This window comes from Danio aesculapii, chromosome 18, assembly GCF_903798145.1.
Source record: "Danio aesculapii chromosome 18, fDanAes4.1, whole genome shotgun sequence".
Lineage (NCBI taxonomy): Eukaryota > Metazoa > Chordata > Actinopteri > Cypriniformes > Danionidae > Danio > Danio aesculapii.
In genome coordinates, this window is record NC_079452.1 from 44,497,702 (window position 1) to 44,517,494 (window position 19,793).

Genomic DNA, 19,793 nt, shown 5'->3' on the forward strand with positions numbered 1-19,793 from the left:
ACCTTCAAGTGTGAGGGACTTATGCCGAAAGTAGGCTGGGTTTAGGGTTAGTGTAGGTGTAGTAGGCATTATTAAAACACAGCAGGTTACTATGAGGTTGGACTAAGTGTAGACATTCATAAAACACTAAAGGATTGGACTACGTGTCATGTATAAGACATTAAAGCTGCGGTCACACTGGGCTTTTCCTGCCATAGACTTCCATTCATATGCACGCTGCGGTGCAAAGTTCAAACTTGGTAAACTCTGACCTGCGAAATCGCATCACTTGACTGCGTGAGACCAATCGAGGATGAAAACATGACCTCTCTGGGCAGAAATTTAAAACATAAAGCAATCGCTCGCTTTTTTTAATGTCTAATCATCTTGTTTAATCCCGCCCCTTTTCGCAGCGCCGCACGACAGAATTTCGCACACACAAACTCTGGTGTGACCGCAGCTTTAATCAGAGGTCTCAAACTCAATTCCTGGAGGGCTGCAGCTCTGCAGTTTTGCTCCAACCCTAATCAAACACAGCTGATCCAACTAATCAAGGCGTTCAAGACTACTACACAATACTAGATCAGCTGTGTTTGATTAGGGTTGGAGATAAACAGTGCAGAGCTGTGGCTCTCCAGGAATCGAGACCTATGCATTAAATAAAATAAAAACTCCAGAAGGTGTTTACAGCCCACATGGAGCTCAAGTCACACCCATTCTGAGCTGACCAGCCCATTTGGAGCTGGCGCCTGACCTCCGTTTATACCCTTCTCGGTGCATTTCACATCTAATGTGGCAGGTTAATATGCAATGGCTAATCAATACGTTTCTAATGGCCAATAACACTTTCCTTATTTTACTTTTGAAGAGTTTGTTTGCATGCCTTTTTGCCCACATTAATATTAAATATTTATATAGAACACTGGAACAGGCTACTTTTACTTTCATTAGCAAAAAAACCTGCACATTTAAATAATAATAATCAGAAATGATTTCAGGAGTAAATTTATTCTTCAGCCACACGAATTATGTACAAATGTGGCTCACGGAGTGGAGCAGCTCTCCACAATTAACTACAAACTCATTCAAGTCTGGCTCCATTCTCATATGGAGATTTTTCACAATTCATTCCATTTTCCTTCCTGAATATTCAGTTTCGCTCTCTTAAAATGACTCACTATAATGGCCTGTGCCGTTTTACATCAGTAAAATAAAGAAAGGAAAAAAGCCCAACACATTTGAAACACTTTTATTGTCCATTCTGTCATCACTGGTTATATTCCAGCGAACAAACACAAGGTTTCGTGCCCTGATAGAGCAGAGTTCATGAAAAATCCAGCATTCTTAGCATTGCAGCATTTCATCTTAAAAACATAAACAAGAAAGAAACGCAAAAAATCAAACCAAGCCGTTTAAACATGTCTGCTTTGTCCTGTGATGGTTTCGGACTAAATGTTTCATGTCTTCTTGATCCGCAGCAGTCAGTCAGTGTCCCGTTGACCACTAGAGCTCTGCAGAAACCGCAAGGGTAGATGGGAAGGTGCGTCACCAGGTTAAGCTGCCGGGGGTTTAAACTGTATGGAATGTAATATGGAGGAGGATGGGGGAAGTGTCATGTTTTGAGAGCACAAGACATCAACAACCACAATAGAAGTTAACATTACGGCCTTTAATAAACATCAAGCAAATAACCAAACACAGACTTAATTCCAAACTGAAGTAATACCTACGGCTAAATGGCTTTAGCTAATGATTTGTGCTCCGCGCCGCTGAGAAGGTGAAGGAGAGATAGTGAGTGAGTGAGTGTGATCTGTCAGTGTGTCTATCTGAAGAGCCTGTGGCGCTTTATGGAGCCAATCTCGTCCACGCTACCTTCGAGGTCGCTGCTGGACTCGGAGTCGCTGCTGCCCGAGTATGCGCCGAGCCCTGGGAGGATCCCCACACACACGGCTGCCGAGGGCAGGTGGAGGACGCCGGAGCGGTTTGCACCCGCGCTGGGGGATTTGGGGTCCACGCTCTTCTGCTCTGAGAACACAAAACAAACACACGCACGTAGAGCGCACGCAGTCTCTGGTGCATTCAAGTAGGCATCACTGCAGTCCGGACACCTACAAGAGGGAGGGACTTACAGCACAAGTAGGCTGGATAACCTGCAAGTGGGAGGGACTTATGCCACAAGTAGGCTGGGTTTAGGGTTAGTGTAGGTGTAGTAGACATTATTAAAACACAAGAAGTTACTGAGAGGTTGGGTTTAAGGTTGGGGTGGGTGTAGACATTCAGAAAAAAAAGGTTGGACTCCATGTCATGTACAAAACATTAACAAAAGGTAAACTTCAGGAGGTGTGTACAGCCAACTTGGAGCTCAAGTCCCACCCACTCTGAGCTGACCAGCCCATTAGGAGCTGACCTTTATACCCTTCTCCAAGTAAGCATCGCTGCAGCCCGGAGACCTCCAAGTGGGAGGGATTACACCGCAAGAAACGCTGGATGACCTTCAAGTGGGAGGGACTTATGCCGAAAGTAGGTTGGGTTTTGGGAGGGGCTTGCGCCAAAAGTAGGCTGAGTTTAGGGTCAGTATAGGTGTAGTAGACGTTATTAAAACACAACAGGTTACTGTGAGGTTGGATTTACAGTTGGGCTAGTTCAGGGGTGACCAATCCTGCCCCTAGTGATCTACTTCCTGCAAAGTTCAGCTCCAATCATCAAACACCAGTAAACCAACTAGGGATCTGAAGGAGCATTTGGTAATTAAAAACAGGTGTGTTTTAATCAAGGTTGCAGCTGAACTCTGCAGGAAGGTAGATCTCCAGTAACAGGATTGGGCACCCCAGGGGTGGGTGTAGACATTCACAAACCCTAAAGGTTGGAATCAGTGTCATGCACAAGACATTAAAAAGGAAAACGGCAGGATTTTTGTACAGCCCACTTGGAGCTCAAGCACCACCCACTCTGAGCTGAACAGCCCATTTGGAGCTGGCAACCGATCTCCGTTTATACCCTTCTCCAAGTAAGCATCACTGCAGTGGGAGGGACTACACCTCAAGAAGGCTGGATGACCTCCAAGTGGGAGAGACTTACGCCTAAAGTAGGTTGGGTTTTGGGTTAGTGTAGGTGTAGTAAATGTTATGAAAACACAACAGGTTACTGTGAGGTTGGGTTTAGGGTTGGGGTAGGTCAGAGGTGCCCAATCCTGCTCCTGGAGATCTACCTTCTAGCAGAGTTCAGCTCCGACCCTCAAACACATCTAAACCAACCAAGCAGGATCTGAAGAAGCACTTGATAATTAAAGACATGTGTTTGATCAAGGTATGCAGCTGAACTCTGCAGGAAGTTAGATCTCCAGGAACAGGATTGGGCACCCCTGGGGTAGGTGTAGACATTCATAAAAGACTAAAGTTTGGACTCTCTGTCATGTACAAGACATTAAATAAAGGAAAACTCCTGGAGGTGTGTAGAGCCTACTTGGAGCTCAAGTCGCACCCACTCGGAGCTGACCAGCCCATTTGGAAATTTCTCCGACCTTCGTTTACACCCTTTTGGGTGCATTTCACATCTAATTTGGCAGGTTAATACGCAATGGCTAATCAATCTGCCATTTCTAACGGTCAATAACACTTTTCTTATTTTACTTTTGAAGAGTTCGTTAGCGTTAGCATGTTTTCCCACGTTTATGAAAATTATTCAAAATGGAGTTTTATGTTTTTGTAAATAATTTTAATGTAATAATAAGTGAGGTTATGTACAGTTACCCCAAAACTAAATACACCAAAGCCCAATGAAGCTGTGGTTTACAGTAGGGCTGCACATTATATAGTTTCAGCATCAATATTGCAATGTGAACAATCGCAATAGTCACATCGCGAGGATACCCAATGTTGAGTCTGGATTTTTATCTGATCATTTCCCAAGTGTTTTTTGAGGACTGTGAGGGTTTTTAAAAGCATTCAGGTCTAAGAAATTGAACTGTTTCTAACATGGCAAATGAATAACTATAAATTCTATTGAATTGTTTATGAAAAAGACTCTGCAGTATTATTTTACATTTGATTATTCAGTTCTGTATACCTGATGACTCAAGGTCGTCGACGACTCAAACTTATATAAGGCTGTTTATATAAATCGTATCTTTTTCTTTATTGAATTTCTCTATACCTGTAGAGCAGGCGTGACCAACCCTGTTCCTGGGGATCGACCTTCCTGCAGATTTCTGTTACAAACCATATCAAACACACCTGCCTGTAATTATCAAGTGCTGCTCAGGTCCTAATTAATTGGTTCAGGTGTGTTTGATCAGGGTTGGAGCTGAACTTTGCAGGAAGGTCGATCTCCAAAACTATACATTCTTTCCAAATAGCTATTCAACTTGTCTAGAGAAATTGTATTTATATCGCAAAATATAAAAATATTTTATATTGCAATGTTAAAAATATTACATATTGCAATGTTAGATATTTCCAGTATCATGCAGCCTAGTTTACTGTGATTTTATAACAGCTACAGGCCATTTATTAAAGCTCCCGTATCTGTCATAAAATCTGTAAACCACAGGGATTATTGCTTTTATAATATGTTTATTCCATATACGTAGAACGATTTCACTAAATAAAACAGATCCTGTGGCTCAGTACTGATACTAGAATCGTTGCCAAGCAACAGTCACAGGTGTGTGTTTGTAGAGTGTTATATAACAGCTTTAAACAAGGACTATCCGGAACTTTCAAGCAACTGTCTGTTTTATAAAGTGGTGTAAATACAATAAGGTGTATGGTGTGTTCACACTATTACTTAAGTTATTGTGTTCATTTGACTCAGATAAAAGGATATACTTAGGCTTGGTATATATTTTAGCATCCACACTGTCATTTTTAAGAGCAAACCATAAAAATGAAAAAGTACACAGCTTTATGATGTGTATATTGCTACAAATATACAGAACATCTAAAAACAAGGCTGTGTCTTAGGCTAAATGTGATTGTACATAGTAAGTGTGCACAAATTAAAGGTGTGTGTCAACATATGAACCGGTCAAGTGTGAACACACCACACTGTCAAAATACATTTAGCTCTTTTAGTTAAATCAAATGAACTTTTCAGTACTCTCAACTTATATCAATCAAACTGACTAAACTGTTTAGTTAAACTCTGCATAACTTAAAAACATAATTTAAACAGGTTATCTTAATAAAATAAGTTAAAGTAGCATAAAAAGATTCGTAGTCAAAACTTTGTGTCAGATCATCTTTACAGTGCATAATCACAGCACAAAATTCAAATAACACTACACTAATCTGCTCACCTGTCTGACTGCCATTGCCTGTTACCGTCTCCTCTGTTTTCTGCTTTTTACTCCCTTCTGAGGACTGAGATGAGCTGCGAAAGACAAAAATCAAACGGATAATTGCACCTAAAGATTATGCCGCCTCAGACATCTACAGGTTTAAATACATTATGTAAGTTAAATGCAAAGTTTAGTTCCAACCACCTAAAATAAACTTGCCTGGAGGTTTTCACCCAGCGTATAAACAATGCAAAGTGTCTGGATTATGTAATCAGATCACAATAATGTAAAAAGTCCTTGTAATGAGATTATATTACAATTTATTATGCTTGCGATCTGAAAGACATTAATATGGTATAAAATATTGAAAAAAAAAATCTAAAAGTAGGGTTAAAAAACCGTAGCCACATTACATAACCTGAAATCTGTAATCCAGATAACATTACCAATTATAATTGTCATAAAGTATATTGGATTATCAGTAAAGGACAACAATATCTAGAAAATTGACTCTTAATTAGGCTTGATGCTAATCTCTGCTAGTCAGAGGCCCTCCAGGAAGGATTTCTTCCTTTTCATCATACCTGCGTCGTTTGACTGCTCCAGCAAGCAGGTGGGCCTGTGACAGGTGACTGGTCTTGTGCTCTGAAGGTTTGGGTCCTGCTTTTTTCTCTGACTCCTTCTTCTGGCTATCGGTGGCTGCCAGCTTCTGCAGAGCGCTGTGGGCTTCATTTAAGGACAAATCACTGACATTGATAATTAAAGTCTGTGTAAAACCACAATTTACAATGAGTTTTGAGCTAGCAAAAATTCTTACTGCTTTTCCTATAGAAGACAAAGAAAATTTACATTGAATAAATCAGTAAACATTACAGTTTCCTTCTTTCTATATTTGTTTCAACAACCCACCCCCAAGACCTGGACATCCCAAGGAAGCTTAAGGAAATAATTAGGGTCAAATAAATTAAACACATAGTCTTGAGTCGTGCATGTTGTAACATAATAAATAAATAAAATAAAAATTACATAAAAGAAGGAAGAAAACATTTCGAAAGACAAACTAAAGACAAAACATGGAGGCGATACAAAGATATATACAGATTATTAAATATGATAAAATATTATTAAGTAGGTTCCCTATTTAAGTATAAAACCTTTTTACCGAAGCCCTTAGCATGTACACTACCTGACAAAAGTCTTGTCGCCTATTCAAGCAACTTGACTTCTTGTAGATCATTTGGCATCAGAAGTGGCTCATTTTAAAGGCAAAAGCTTCTAGATTACACTTATTTAACAAAATAAAATATGATCATGCCTTGATTTTTATTTATTTAATTAGGACAGTAAGTTCTGACTTTGCTAAACAAAAGTCTTGTCACTTAACAGAAATAATGTACAGTATAGAATATAAAGTCATGATGCAGTGGAAAAAAGAATTAATATTGTGTATGACTCCCATCAGCTTGGAGGACTGCATCCATACATCTCTGCAATGACTCAAATCACTTATTAATAAAGTCATCTGGAATGACAAAGAAAGCGTTCTTGCAGGACTCCCAGAGTTCATCAAGTTTCTTTAGATTCATCTTCAATGCCTCCTCCATCTTACCCCAGACATGCTCAATAATGTTCATGTCTGGTAACTGGGCTGGCCAATCCTGGAGCACAATGACCTTCTTTGCTTTCAGGATCTTTGATGTGGAGGCTGAAGTATGAGAAGAAGCACTATCCTGCTGAAGAATTTGCCCTCTCCAGTGGTTTGTAATGTAATGGGCAGCACAATTGTCTTGATACCTCAGGCTCTTGATGTTGCCATCCACTCTGCAGATCTCTCGCACACCCCCATTACTGAATGTAACCCCAAACCATGATTTTTTCTTCACCAAACTTGACTGATTCTGTGAGAATCTTGAGTTTGTGCAGGTTTCCAATAGGTTTTCTGCAGTATTTGTGTTGATTGGGATGCAGTTCAACAGATGATTCATTGGAAAAATCTACCATCTGCCACTTTTGCAAATGATCAACAAGAAATCAAGTTATTATTTGTTGCTCTTACAACTGGGATCAACGACAAGACTTTTGTCCATGCCCCTCTTACTGTTAGTTTGCTATGAGGGAATGATGTACAAAGCTCAATATTACACTTCAGTTACAAGTACATTAACATACTAATATAAAAGTCTCAGCAACTTTCATTTCACATAGACTTTAAACTTTTAACAAAACGTAACAGAAACACACATCAAGCTTCTTATCATCTATGCTGTTGTGGTGAACCACTTGACACAGTATTAATTTTTTTTCTTTTCTCATAAACTAAGACAACTTTAGAAGCAGAAAAAAGAACAAAAACCACAGACTTTGAGGAAGCTAAGATAAAGAGGGCAAGCGCTCATGAAAGTCACCACAGAAATCAAACCTACTTCCTTTTTCTCATAGGGATGGCCTAAAAAAGCGACACACTTACAGGTAAGGCAATTTGGTGCCTCCATGAGAGGCAGATTGAGCAGAATGAGGGCACGGTACTGTACTGTGCTGTGCTGCAGATCATGGCTCTCAGCGGTGCTTTTAGATGCAGTTATCAAGCCCTGAGAAAGGGTTCAGTTGCCACGACAACGCATCCTCCAACCTTCCATCTACAGTCATACCTGATTGGCAGAAGAGAAAGGCCATGGCAGTTTCATGATGAGAAATCGATGGTGTGATATGATAAACACTTGTTGTTTGAGCAAAAGTTCAACACAACAAAAACAAGCTAATGTGATCAAATGTGGTGTATAAAGAAGTATTAGCCCTCCTGTTAAATCTGAATTCTTTTAAATTAATTTACCCAATTTCTGTTTAACAAAGAGATTTTTTTCAGCACATTTCTAAACATAATAGTTTTAATAACTCATTTCTAATAACTGATTTATTTTATCTTTGCCATGATGACAGTAAATAATATTTGACTAGATATTATTCAAGATACATTATTCAAGGTTCAGCTTAATGTGCATTTTAATTATCTAGGTTAATTAGGCAAGTATAATACAAGCTAAACGTGTGATTGCTTTAGTATGGAAAAACATCCAGAGACCTGTTCTTTCACAGTGGATTAAAGAAATGACTAATAACCTTGCACTTGAAAAATTAACATATGCAATAAGAGGTAAAGCAGAGGTCTTTAAAAAGGTGTGGTCCCCTTTTATGCAATTTGTAAATAGATAGAGTGGAATGGTATGTAAAAATGATTCCAATTTGCATTCCAATTTGTTTATTTAATTTTGATTTACATTTGTGAAGGATATTCTGTAATCTGTAGTTTTACTTTATTTTTCTGTATTTGTATATATTATTATTATTTTATTTTTTTATTATTATTTTATTTTTTATAATTTATTTATTTATTTTTATTTATTTATTATTATTTAATTTTTTTGTAACTTTTTGGGAGGGGAGGAGGAGGGGGTGTAGGGGTGGGAAAGTCTATTTTGTAATGATATAAAAATTTATTTCCTGTAATGTTCATGGGAGTTTCGTAACAAAAATTAATAAAAAACATTGTTAAAAAAAAAATTAGGCAAGTATAACAATGGTTTGTTCATAGACAACTGAAAAAAAAGGTTTGAGATGGCTAATAAAATTGACGCACAATAATATTACAATGCACACATTCTCACGCGACTGAACCTGGATGTTACTTATATGTCACTTTAAGACGTCCCGAGTTGAAAATGAAGGATAATTCTTTAAAAAGACCTTTCCAGATAATCACAATTGTTTGTGACACCCGCGTCACAGTGGGTTCTAATGGGTTAAAATGGTCTAAAAAATTTTCAACTGCTCTTATTCTAGTAGAAATAAAACAAATAAGACTTTCTCCAGAAGAAATAATATTATAGGAAATACTGTGATAAATTCCCTGCTCTATTAAACATCCATTCATTCATTTTCTTTTCGGCTTAGTCCCTTTATTTATCTGGGGTCACCACAGAGGAATGGACCGCCAATTTATCGAGCATATGTTTTACGCAGCAGATGCCCTTCCAGCTGCAACCTATCACTGGGAAACTGTTAAACATCATTTGGGAAATATATCTAAAAAAGTTAGTAGTATATTTGACTTTAAATGATTATATACATATATATTGGGGGAAATTAAGAGACCACTTATATTATATCAAAGTTTAAAAGTTGTATTTGTTTTTTAGCGAGATAATATTTGTTTTATACTGTAAACTACTGATGACATTTTCTATCAAATTTAAAATAAAAATGCTGTTGTTTGGCGTAACATGAAGAAAAGGTTGCCATGTTTTCAGGCATACTTATATAATTTTTGTAGACAACACAATACCAATCATTTACTTTCAGAAGACTTAAGAAATCAATATTTGGTGGAATAACCCTGATTTTTTTGTAATGCCAACAAATGAACACTTCTGTTATTCTGACCAATATGCAGGGGATGCAGAGAGATATACATATCATTTAACAGCTGGGTAATTCTTTCAGATTTTTAAAACATGATAAAATAGGTAACCAGTAAGTATAAAACCTGTCCACTGAACCCCTTAGTGTGTATTTGATATTTTCTAGTTTTTAGAAATGACATCACATCTTTAAACTGGCCACATTTTTATTCTTTGGGAAAGCAATGAATCCATGCAAGTTAATTCACTAAAGAGAAACGTTTGTTTTGGTAATCTTCAATCAAAGTCTGATCATTTGCTTCTGTGTTTAGAGTGGCAGTCCTTCCCTGTTGACGACACTAACCTTAACCACGCCCCTCTTGCTGTTAGTACCAATGTTCCTCCAATGTTTTAACTTCAGAAGACTTAAGAAATCAATATTTGGTGAAATAATCCAGATAGTTTTGTAATGTCAACAAATGAAAACTTTTGTCATTCTTACCAAAAATGTCATTTTCAGAAAACAAAAAATAAATAAATCTCCAAATAACTTTTTTTATTTGCGACTTGACAGAAATGTCAGATTTTATAGAGTAAACAAAAATCTATATGAAACTGCTGCAAAACATGATTCAATTCAGACTCAAACCATGTTTCTGAACCAACTGCTCATTTTAAAAACAGCTGAAAAGCATCTAAGGTTGTATGTATGTAGTGTTGTACATGCAGCAATGACAAGTTGACACAATGATGCGTCTTTATGGTTACATTGCATCACATTCAACAATGTGCAACTTCCACAACTCAGGTAAACTATGTGTTTTCTTTCCTGTGGTTGTGGATTTCAGTTCTCACTGCTGAGTGAGAGACATTGACGTGACAGAAAGGACAAATTGTGTTCTACTGCATTGCTTTTTAATAGCTTTAATGTAAACATATGTTAGGTGAAAGCCTTTCCCATATAGAAATCTGATAAACTGTATGTAGATCACATATGACATTCAAGTTCATGTTTGGATTTCACATACAGTGCGCAGCATAATTAAGTACACCTCATTTTGAAAATGACTATTTTTATCCATTTCTCAGTGAATATGGGTAATATATATTTTGGTGCATTTGAACAAAACAGATTTATTAAACAGATATATTTATTAAAATATTATTATAGTCTCCAAACAGATTTAGAAATTGAAAGATAATACAATTAAATTCATGCAAAATATTTCAAATAAATTACAAACTACAAAATTTTAACTAAATCATAAATTTTTTTTTGCTACTCTTGATTTATCCTCTTTTTAAATTTGTATTTATTGTTTTTCTATAACATATACATTTGGGCTACTAATTTTTGAACCATTATCGTAAGTTATTTTGTTAGATTAGCTCCAGATTTGGCTTCAGTACTGACTAATCTAATGTATATGCACAAATATAATATTGTAAAGCATCCTATTTACCTTATTCTCCGCGTATGAGTGGGCGCAGCCATTTGAATCTTTTTGGCTCGAAACTTCCGGTCTCATTCACGTCCATTCATTTTTAGAGGTTAAAAACAGCTCATTCTGCTGCTTGATGTTGCAAACTGATCTTTTCGTATTATATTATTTACTTTTTATGTATAGTCATGCAAACACTTGTTTGTAGAGCGAGTAGTTTGGTCGTTTTCTGCCGTTTATTATTTCTAGTCTTTTCTTCCATAGGCAGCTAAATCGGAAGTCCTAAAACAATCGCAAAAACGAGCGCACTTTCGCGTTGTAGAATAAGGTCAAAAGAAGATATTGATTTAAGTGAAGTTTCATAAACCAATTTCGAGAGGAGCACGTGATATGATTGAGCACGTCTGGCCACTCATCTGTAATCAGTAATAATCCAATCAGACTGATCCTAGTTTACTATAAATGGATCATTTTCCCCCTAATGTTTTATCTTCGTTTGGAAAAATCCCCCCTTCCACCCCTTCTCCTCCTTTTCCTCCCTTTTCTAAAAGGGGGAGCTCTCGAGACCTACCTGATCTCGGATCTCCTGATATGCTTATCGACCGGGCGGGAGCCCTGGGCTCAAATATCTCCGAGCTCAGGGTTCTCTCCCGGGACAGCATGCCAAACCTGCTTTATACGCCAAGCATATCTAAGTGGGAACTCTTGAAATGAGAGATTTGTGAGGGGTGTACTCATATATGCTGAGCACTGTATATAAAACGAGTTTTGTTTGCAACATATGATTGAAACATATTGCCAAAATGGCCATTTATTTATATTTTTTCAGCCACTGGAATTACAAATATGTACATTTATGATCAAATATATTAAAAGTAATTTTCTATATATGTTTATATATGGCAATACGTCACATTTCTAGGGAAAAGGAATAGTTAACCTAAAAATGAATCTTCTGTCATCAGTTACTCACTCTCCACTTGTTCTAAACATGTTTAAGTGACTTTCTTCTGCTAAACACAAAAGAAAAAAATGAATAATTGTTGACCAAACAGTTTGTGGTAATAATTAACTCTATAATACTTTTCCTACTATGGAAGTGTTTCTTTTTTTTATTTTGTTACATTTCGTGGTCTGTGTTGAGGAGAAGAAAGAAACATACACTGGTTTGAAACAACGAAATGGTGAAAAACAAACACAAAGTGTTTCTTATACAATTCATTGTGTGCGCCTTGTAAATATAAATTCAGAGAAGATATTCCCTCAACTTCAGTGATGTAAAGTAATGAATTATAAATACGCAAATTAATGTAATTGAGTAGTGTAGCAGGGCTTAGCACTGTTTAGCACTGTTGCCTCACAGCAAGAAAAACACTGGTTCAAGTCCCGGTTGGGCCAGTTGGCATTTCTGTGTGAAGTTTGCATGTTCTTCCCATGTTCGCATGGGTTTTGGGATTGAATAAATTTAATTGGCCGTAGTGTGAGTGCGTGCGTGAATGCGAGAGTGTATGGATGTTTCCCAGTACTGGGTTTTGTCTGGAAGGGCATCTGCTGTGTAAAACATTTGCCGGAATAGTTGGCGGTTCAGTCCGCTGTGACAACCCCTGATAAATAAGGGACTAAGCCAAAGGAAAATGACTGAGTAGTGTAGTTTTTTCTCAGGAATTGTATTTTACATAGTTTAAAAATGTGTACTTTTACTTGAGTGCTTTTTAGTTCTGTGTTGGTACTGTGCTATTTTCCTACTTCATATGTTTATTTTTTATTGTCTACGGTGATTGGCTAAGTAGAATTATCAGTCCTGTGATTCTCATCCAATCAAACTGTGCATAGAAAATTGCATCAGACTGACCTCAAGACATGGATGCTTATAAATGAAGCAAACATGTACAGAACAGAAGCATTAAAAGTGTCCAAAAACATAATATCATTAAACGCAATGACAGTTTGACTGTTTAGACTGGATGTTACTTATGAGTAGACCCACACAGAATCTGCGTGCAGAATTCCGCAGATTGTTAGCCTATCAGTGATTCTGTTTATTTACTTAAGTAAATGTGTGTAAATCTATATTTATTCAGTTTTTAAATTACAGTAATATTATGGACTAATATGAAATCATGTTCATCTGATTTATGTACAACACAGTTTGTACAGTAATATTTTCTGCCTTTTAGTAGATATGTTATATGAGAGACTTGCTTTGTTCACCAAATAAAGGGATTTGCATTTTAAACGTTAAATAAAAGTAAAAAAATATTACTTTTTATTTCACATATTAAGGTTTTAGTTATGATACTCCCAAAATAATTCCACAGATTTTTACCAAAATTCTCAGCAGAAATGGCAAAAATAGCAAAAAACATCTGGCCTTACTTATGAGAATATATAAGATGCCTACTGTACGATGACTGAATTTGAAAAATGGCTTTAAACAATAACTAAATGCACTACAGAATGTTACCTTTTTTTAAATACATGCATAAACTGCACGTGCTGGTTTTCTTAAATCTAAGATTAAAGATAGTCCCAGACGGGATTGAATGTTTGAGCAGTCCTAAAAGGATAGTTCACTCAATAATGAAAATTCTGTTATCATTTATTCCCCCTTCACTTGTCAGAAAGCTGTTTGATTTTCCTTGTTCTGTTGATCACAAAAGTAGATATTTTGAAGAATGTTGAAAACGTGTAACCATTGGCTTCCATAGTATTAGTTTCTCCTAATATGGATGTTAATGGTTACAACATTCTTCAGTATACCTTTCTTTGTGTTTTTTGTGGAAAAAAAAAAAAACTCAAACGGGTTTGAAACAAGTGACGGTTACTTAAATAATGACAGAATTGTGATTTTTGGGTGAACTATATCTTTAAATAAGATTGATTTATCTTAAAATATGTCAGTGCTGTTGTTTTGTTTCAAGAAGATGCACACTAATGATGTTTTAATTTTCTAAAAGCTTCTTAAATGTACTAATTTAACTAAAGCCTAGTCCTGGCTTTGGCTAAGGCCTTTCAGTGAAACCAGTACATTGTTTTCCCATCAAATTATTCATTTACTTGGTCTAACAAAAGTCTTCAATTTAAAACCCCAGCTGTGAAATGTTTCTTTTAGGGCAAGTCCTAAAATGTCCAGCTGTAAAGTAAAATAACCTGCTTTAAGCTGTACTCACAGATACGGTTTCCCAAAGCCATTTGCCAAGCATGCGTGAATTTTTGGAAGCAGCGCTGAATCGTCTGTGCATCAGCTTTCTCTTGGGGCTGTCTTGTGTTTGAGAACATGCTACACTAACAAGGTACAAGAAGTCTACTTTTCAGCAGCTATCAATGCGCCTGACAGCTGAAGCTTCTTCCACCAGCTTAACGAAGGTGAAAGTGGAGACAGACTCAGGCACCAAAGCAAAACTCGCCGTCAATTTTCCCAAGCGGCTGCATGACAGTAATATTGTAGACGCTTTAAGGTGCAAAAGGATATTCTGTATTCTTTTATCTCCTGAGCGTCCTCCTCCCGTCTGTGTTTCTCTATTAGAGACTGCTTCCGCGAGACCTCATCAAGAAAACTGGTCTCGTCTTCATCCAAGCCTTTAACCATGTTCTCTGTGGAGGAACACAAAAAACAAGCTTGAAATCAACATTGTTAACATGGTGCTGTTGTGATTCATCTTTTAAAAATCATTGCAATATTGGTGATGCTGCAAGACCAGAAACTGTCATGTAGAAGATTAACTTTAATGTGTGATATAACAAAATAGCAAAGCCCTTTAAGGCAAGTCATTTCACTTGGCGGCCATCTTTGACACACCTCTCGGGCAGTATACTCGGGCATTCTGTTTGAATGGGGAAACATCAAACTCTACTAACTTCCTTGCCAAGCTTAAGATTAAATTTCATATTAGGAATCAACAATAGAATTAATCCGCAACTGTGTCTTTAGTTTCATTTTCTAAACGTTTAAATCACACAAAATCTGCAGAAATTTATGTCTGGTTCGAGCCCCTCCCCCGGAGACTCATCAATATATAGCGATCGCTGATTGGCTCCTGTACTAAAAGGCGGGCTTTACTCACCATATTGATCGTTACACTCTTCCCCATTCGAAACTATACGAGTGACATTGGTCTTAATGAAAACGTAACTACAGAAAAAGTAAATCTCTTTTTAACTATTAATAATAGTATATTTTTTATTAAAATTTTTGACAGAGATTCAATGCTCTAATCCGATTCATTGATGTACGCTAAGCTACTGCTCCCACCAGACCCAGAGAACTGCTGAATAGACTCAAAGGGCTTTTAACAACCTAGGCGCAAAGTCTAAAGCACATGGCACAAAAGCATTGAGGTCTTGCCCCAATCCACTTTTGCCGTTTTAAGGATGGATAAGCTCTGTGCCCTGAGTTATGGGTGTATTTTGAGCATAATGTGCATTGAAACAATCAGAGTCTCATCTCCCATTCCCAGAGTCAGTTGAGTTGCACCATGGCACATTTGCTATTTACATGACAGACTTTGTAAGTGGAAAAACTGAATGCTTCACTAGTGAGAAAACAGTTAAACAGACCATCTGCAGAATGAGGATAAAGAACGAGCCTCCTCCATTTGGCCTCTTTACTTTCTACTTTACTCCTTTACTTTGAAGAGTAAGGAAACGGTGTTGTACACACTCCACTGAAGACGTCCATTAGCCTACATAGCAGAGTTATATCAAAACACACGTCATATTCTTATGCCCCATAAGGTGATGCACACGTTTGACAGGTGGACAAATCTAAACTTGTTTTTATTTAAAAATATATAAATATGCATCTAATAAATAACATTTTATATATTATAAAAGAGACATGGCATGGAGGTAGTGTTTTTATATTTATGTAGAAAATAATAATTTTTGTGACATTTTAATACTTACATTGTTTTAATATGTAAAGATATTTGTGTATTGCTCTACATCCTTTGTGTATTAAGCAATGTGTACATGTTCGGACCTGCATAGGCCCATAACTAACGTGCTCTGCACTGGCATTTAGACCTGCGTTTAGTTAGTCAATGGTGCGGTCTATTTCAGTTCCTCAAAATATCAACACGCCAACAATGTGCCTTAACACACCCATGAGTCTATGAATTGGCACAAATGGATTTACTATTTAAACAATGTGGCACAAACCTTGAAAATTAGGGTTCCGCAGGTCTGAAAATAGCAACAAATCGTGCAAAACACGTCTTGCGCCTTATTGCGCCGTGTGTATGACAGGGCCCAAAAACTGTAAAACTCATCTATTTAACCTTCATGACTTGTATAAATGAGTCTGTTTCTTTTTTTTTATAATATTTTTTTCAGGGTTTTCACCTTTACTGGATAGGACAGTAGAAAATATTGACAGAAATGTGTGGGAAGCAGAGAGAGGGGAAGGATCGGCATAGAACCGCGAGGCGGAATCAAACTCAGGTCGCTGTGAGCACCGGAGTGCATGTGTCGACGCACTAACCACTACACCACTAGCGCCAACAATGATACTATTTCTAAAAAAAATAGTTAAAAAATTACTCATCTTCAAATTACTCAATGGTTCAATACCCTAATAAGCTTCTTTTTTTCTGAAGAAGGTATTTCGAAAAATGAAAAAAAGTAGTCATTGACTTCCATAGTCAATGGCTATCAGCTTCCACCATTCTTCAAAATATCTTCTGTGTTCAGCATTAGAAAGAAATGCAAGAGGAGGCTGAGTAAATGACAGAATTTTTATATTTGGACTTGAAATGTGAATTTTGAACTCTCCCGTTAACAAACATTACCCACTATTGTCTTTGAATGTGACCAGCACGCGTGCAGATCAAGAGGATGTGGCCCGTAGAATCAACGGCAATAGAAGCAGCAGCAGTGGTCGCTAGGGAGACCGGAGAGTGGGTTTGTCGCCAGGGATACGGAGATGAAGCGGAGATGCTAAGATCATGCCAGTCTCCCATCGGCACCCGCAAGAACAGACCTGCTCCTGATCTCCACCACTCCCATCTGTTCACACTCATAGACACCCACCAACAGGCTCCAACACACCATTGCATGTGTACGCACACACACGCATTCTTCTGCGCAAGCGGTGACAGATAAACCCCAAAATGAGGTCACATATAGACAGGAATGGCAAGCCCCCTGAGATTGTGTGATGTGTGCCATCTGAAAGATCTGTTTTTGGGGGAAAAGAAAGGAGGAAAACAGTATGAGGGCTTACTGAATTTGAACTGCTCCTCATATTCTTCCTGCTTCTTGTCCTTTTGCTCTTGTAGCCTTTCAAACAGAGATCGAGGGTCATATTCTTCCTCGGGCACCTCTGTGGAAGAGCGAGAATTTGAGCAAATGTATCTGGAGAGCTTTAATGTCTATTATTAAGTCTCTTGCTAATTTATTTGATTTGATTGTTGCTAATGATATGAATGTCTCACCCTCTGGGTCATCCGGCTTGCGGACTTTCTCCCATTCTTCCTGCCTTTTTTTTCCGTTTCTCGTCGAGTTCAGACTCTGACACAAACTTTCGGCTGAGGTCTGCCATGGCAGAACCTACACAACACATGCACAATTTGACATTATTGTGACAAAATCACTATATATTGATGATTTCAGCCACCAAAACTCACCTAAATGGTTGTTTATTATCAGGAAAAACACTGTAGTTGGTTCATGAAGACAGTAGATTCTGTTAAGAGAGAAGAAAAGTGTCACAAACACTGCACACATGTTTCATGCAGAACAAATTACATTAGGAGACAAGCACAAAACAATTATAGAGCTTATTAAACAGAAAATCATATGCATGTAATTATTAATTTCATTATTATTTCGTTTACATTAAGCACAATATGCTTGGAGCTTCAAATACAGGGATATTTAATGGATCCAGCAAGTGGTTAACAGATATTTTTTGACTAAGAAATCACAGATTCTACAAGAAAATGTAAACACTGCCCCCTTGTGTTGGATTTGAACAGTAAAAGCAATTGATCCTACAAAGAAAGAAAAATCTTTGCAGAGATGTGTTATCATAAATAATTAAATAAATAAATAATAATAATAAATTTTATTTTATACAGTGCCTTTTAAAGTATCTCAAGGCACTTTATAGACATAAAATGTGCAGCAGTAAAAGACACAAAAAGTAATAATAAAAATAATAAAAAACACATAAAATAATAAAAACAGTAACAGATCTAAAACTTATATAAAAGTCCAATAAAATCAAATTAAAGCTACCCTAAAAAGTAAGTTTTAAGAGATGATTTAAAAATACTCAGGGATTCTGCATTGTGAATATCAGAGGGTAGGAATCCACAATTTAGCTGCCAATGAAGAGAACACCCCATCTCTTCTCTTATAAAAAAATAAGAAATATTGATAATAAATAAAAAGGTACTTGACAAGGTAATCTAGAGTGATCATAGGTAATGTGCTGTTACTACACTTGGATTACATTTAGATTACTTATGAATTTACCTGCACATTTTTGTTTTAATTTGTGCACAAATTAAAAAGCACAGTTCACAAATACACTGCAATTTTGAGAATATTCAATATATAAGAGGCCTGTAGGCAGCCTGGTAAAAGATGTGGTTCATTTTTCTAAAGTTGTGGACCTTTTTGCAGTTATTAACCTCATTTTCTATTTAATTATGAGGCTTAAATACTGCATTTTAGTGACATTTTAAGCACAAACTTTAGCTGAATTAGCTTGATGTATCAAAAATATTTACTAAAGATTTATAATAAAGAAATATGAAAATATATATTTTTCAAATACAAATTTATCATATATCATTAGAAAAAAATGAATCTGTTAAAGTCTGTGCTCTTTTGTTATTTATTATGTAAATAACAAACTGGCAACACTTCAGTCACAATTTGGCCATTTGAATGATAAAAAATTCAAACATAATAATAATGATAATAATAATAATAATAATAATAATAATAATAATAATAATGTAGAGCTTCACGATTTTTTTAGCCTCTCTTGTAAAAAAGTACATTTGAAAATTCATGGATAACAACATTTCACCTCTATTTAACAGCAATAGAGTAGCGAAGGATGACTTAGATTACGTCAGATTAAATGTTTTCTTGCACAGTTGTACTGTATGTTGGACTTATGAAAAATAATAGCTTGCATTGGCCAAAACTGATTAGCTAAAGTCACACTGAAGCGAAAGCCAAAAGAGGATTCTGTTTGATCTTAAAGCCTTTTTCGATTGACTATTTTCACTATTTATGATGGCATAGCAGTCAGAATAGGACAAATGAGCTCATGTATGGGAAAAAATCTGGAACTTTGTCAGTGGGGGGTGGGTCTTTCAAACCACCCAAACCCCCCTTGGCTATGGGCCTGTATAAACAATGACATGTATTATATTTTTTATTTTAAACAGAATTTTTTATTTTATTTTATTATAGAATTACTGAATTATAAATAATGTATTTATATGTTTACTATTACAAATGATTTACTGTCGTTGAATGAATGATTTGTAATTTATAAAATAATTGAACGAATGATTTGTAATTATAAATAAGTAATATCCTAAAACGTATTAAATATAGCTGCAAATAATACATTTATAAAATGTAATTACAGAATACAGATAACATGAAATCAGCTATTACCCAGCACTGACAAAGACTGGCTTATATCCCCATTTCATTGATTTACTGCTTACATTT

General features: G+C 36.4%; 1 protein-coding gene across 1 annotated transcript; it reads right to left on the reverse strand.

Annotated features, from left to right (window-relative positions):
- Positions 1-1,212: 1,212 nt before the first annotated feature.
- On the reverse strand, positions 1,213-17,634 carry psme3ip1 (proteasome activator subunit 3 interacting protein 1). The gene is given in 8 exon segments (XM_056478408.1): positions 1,213-1,553; positions 1,852-2,004; positions 5,276-5,349; positions 5,842-5,977; positions 14,565-14,687; positions 17,317-17,415; positions 17,528-17,579; positions 17,581-17,634. Coding segments are annotated over 8 exon segments (696 nt in total). The 3' UTR covers positions 1,213-1,548.
- Between the last annotated feature and the right edge of the window lie 2,159 nt (positions 17,635-19,793).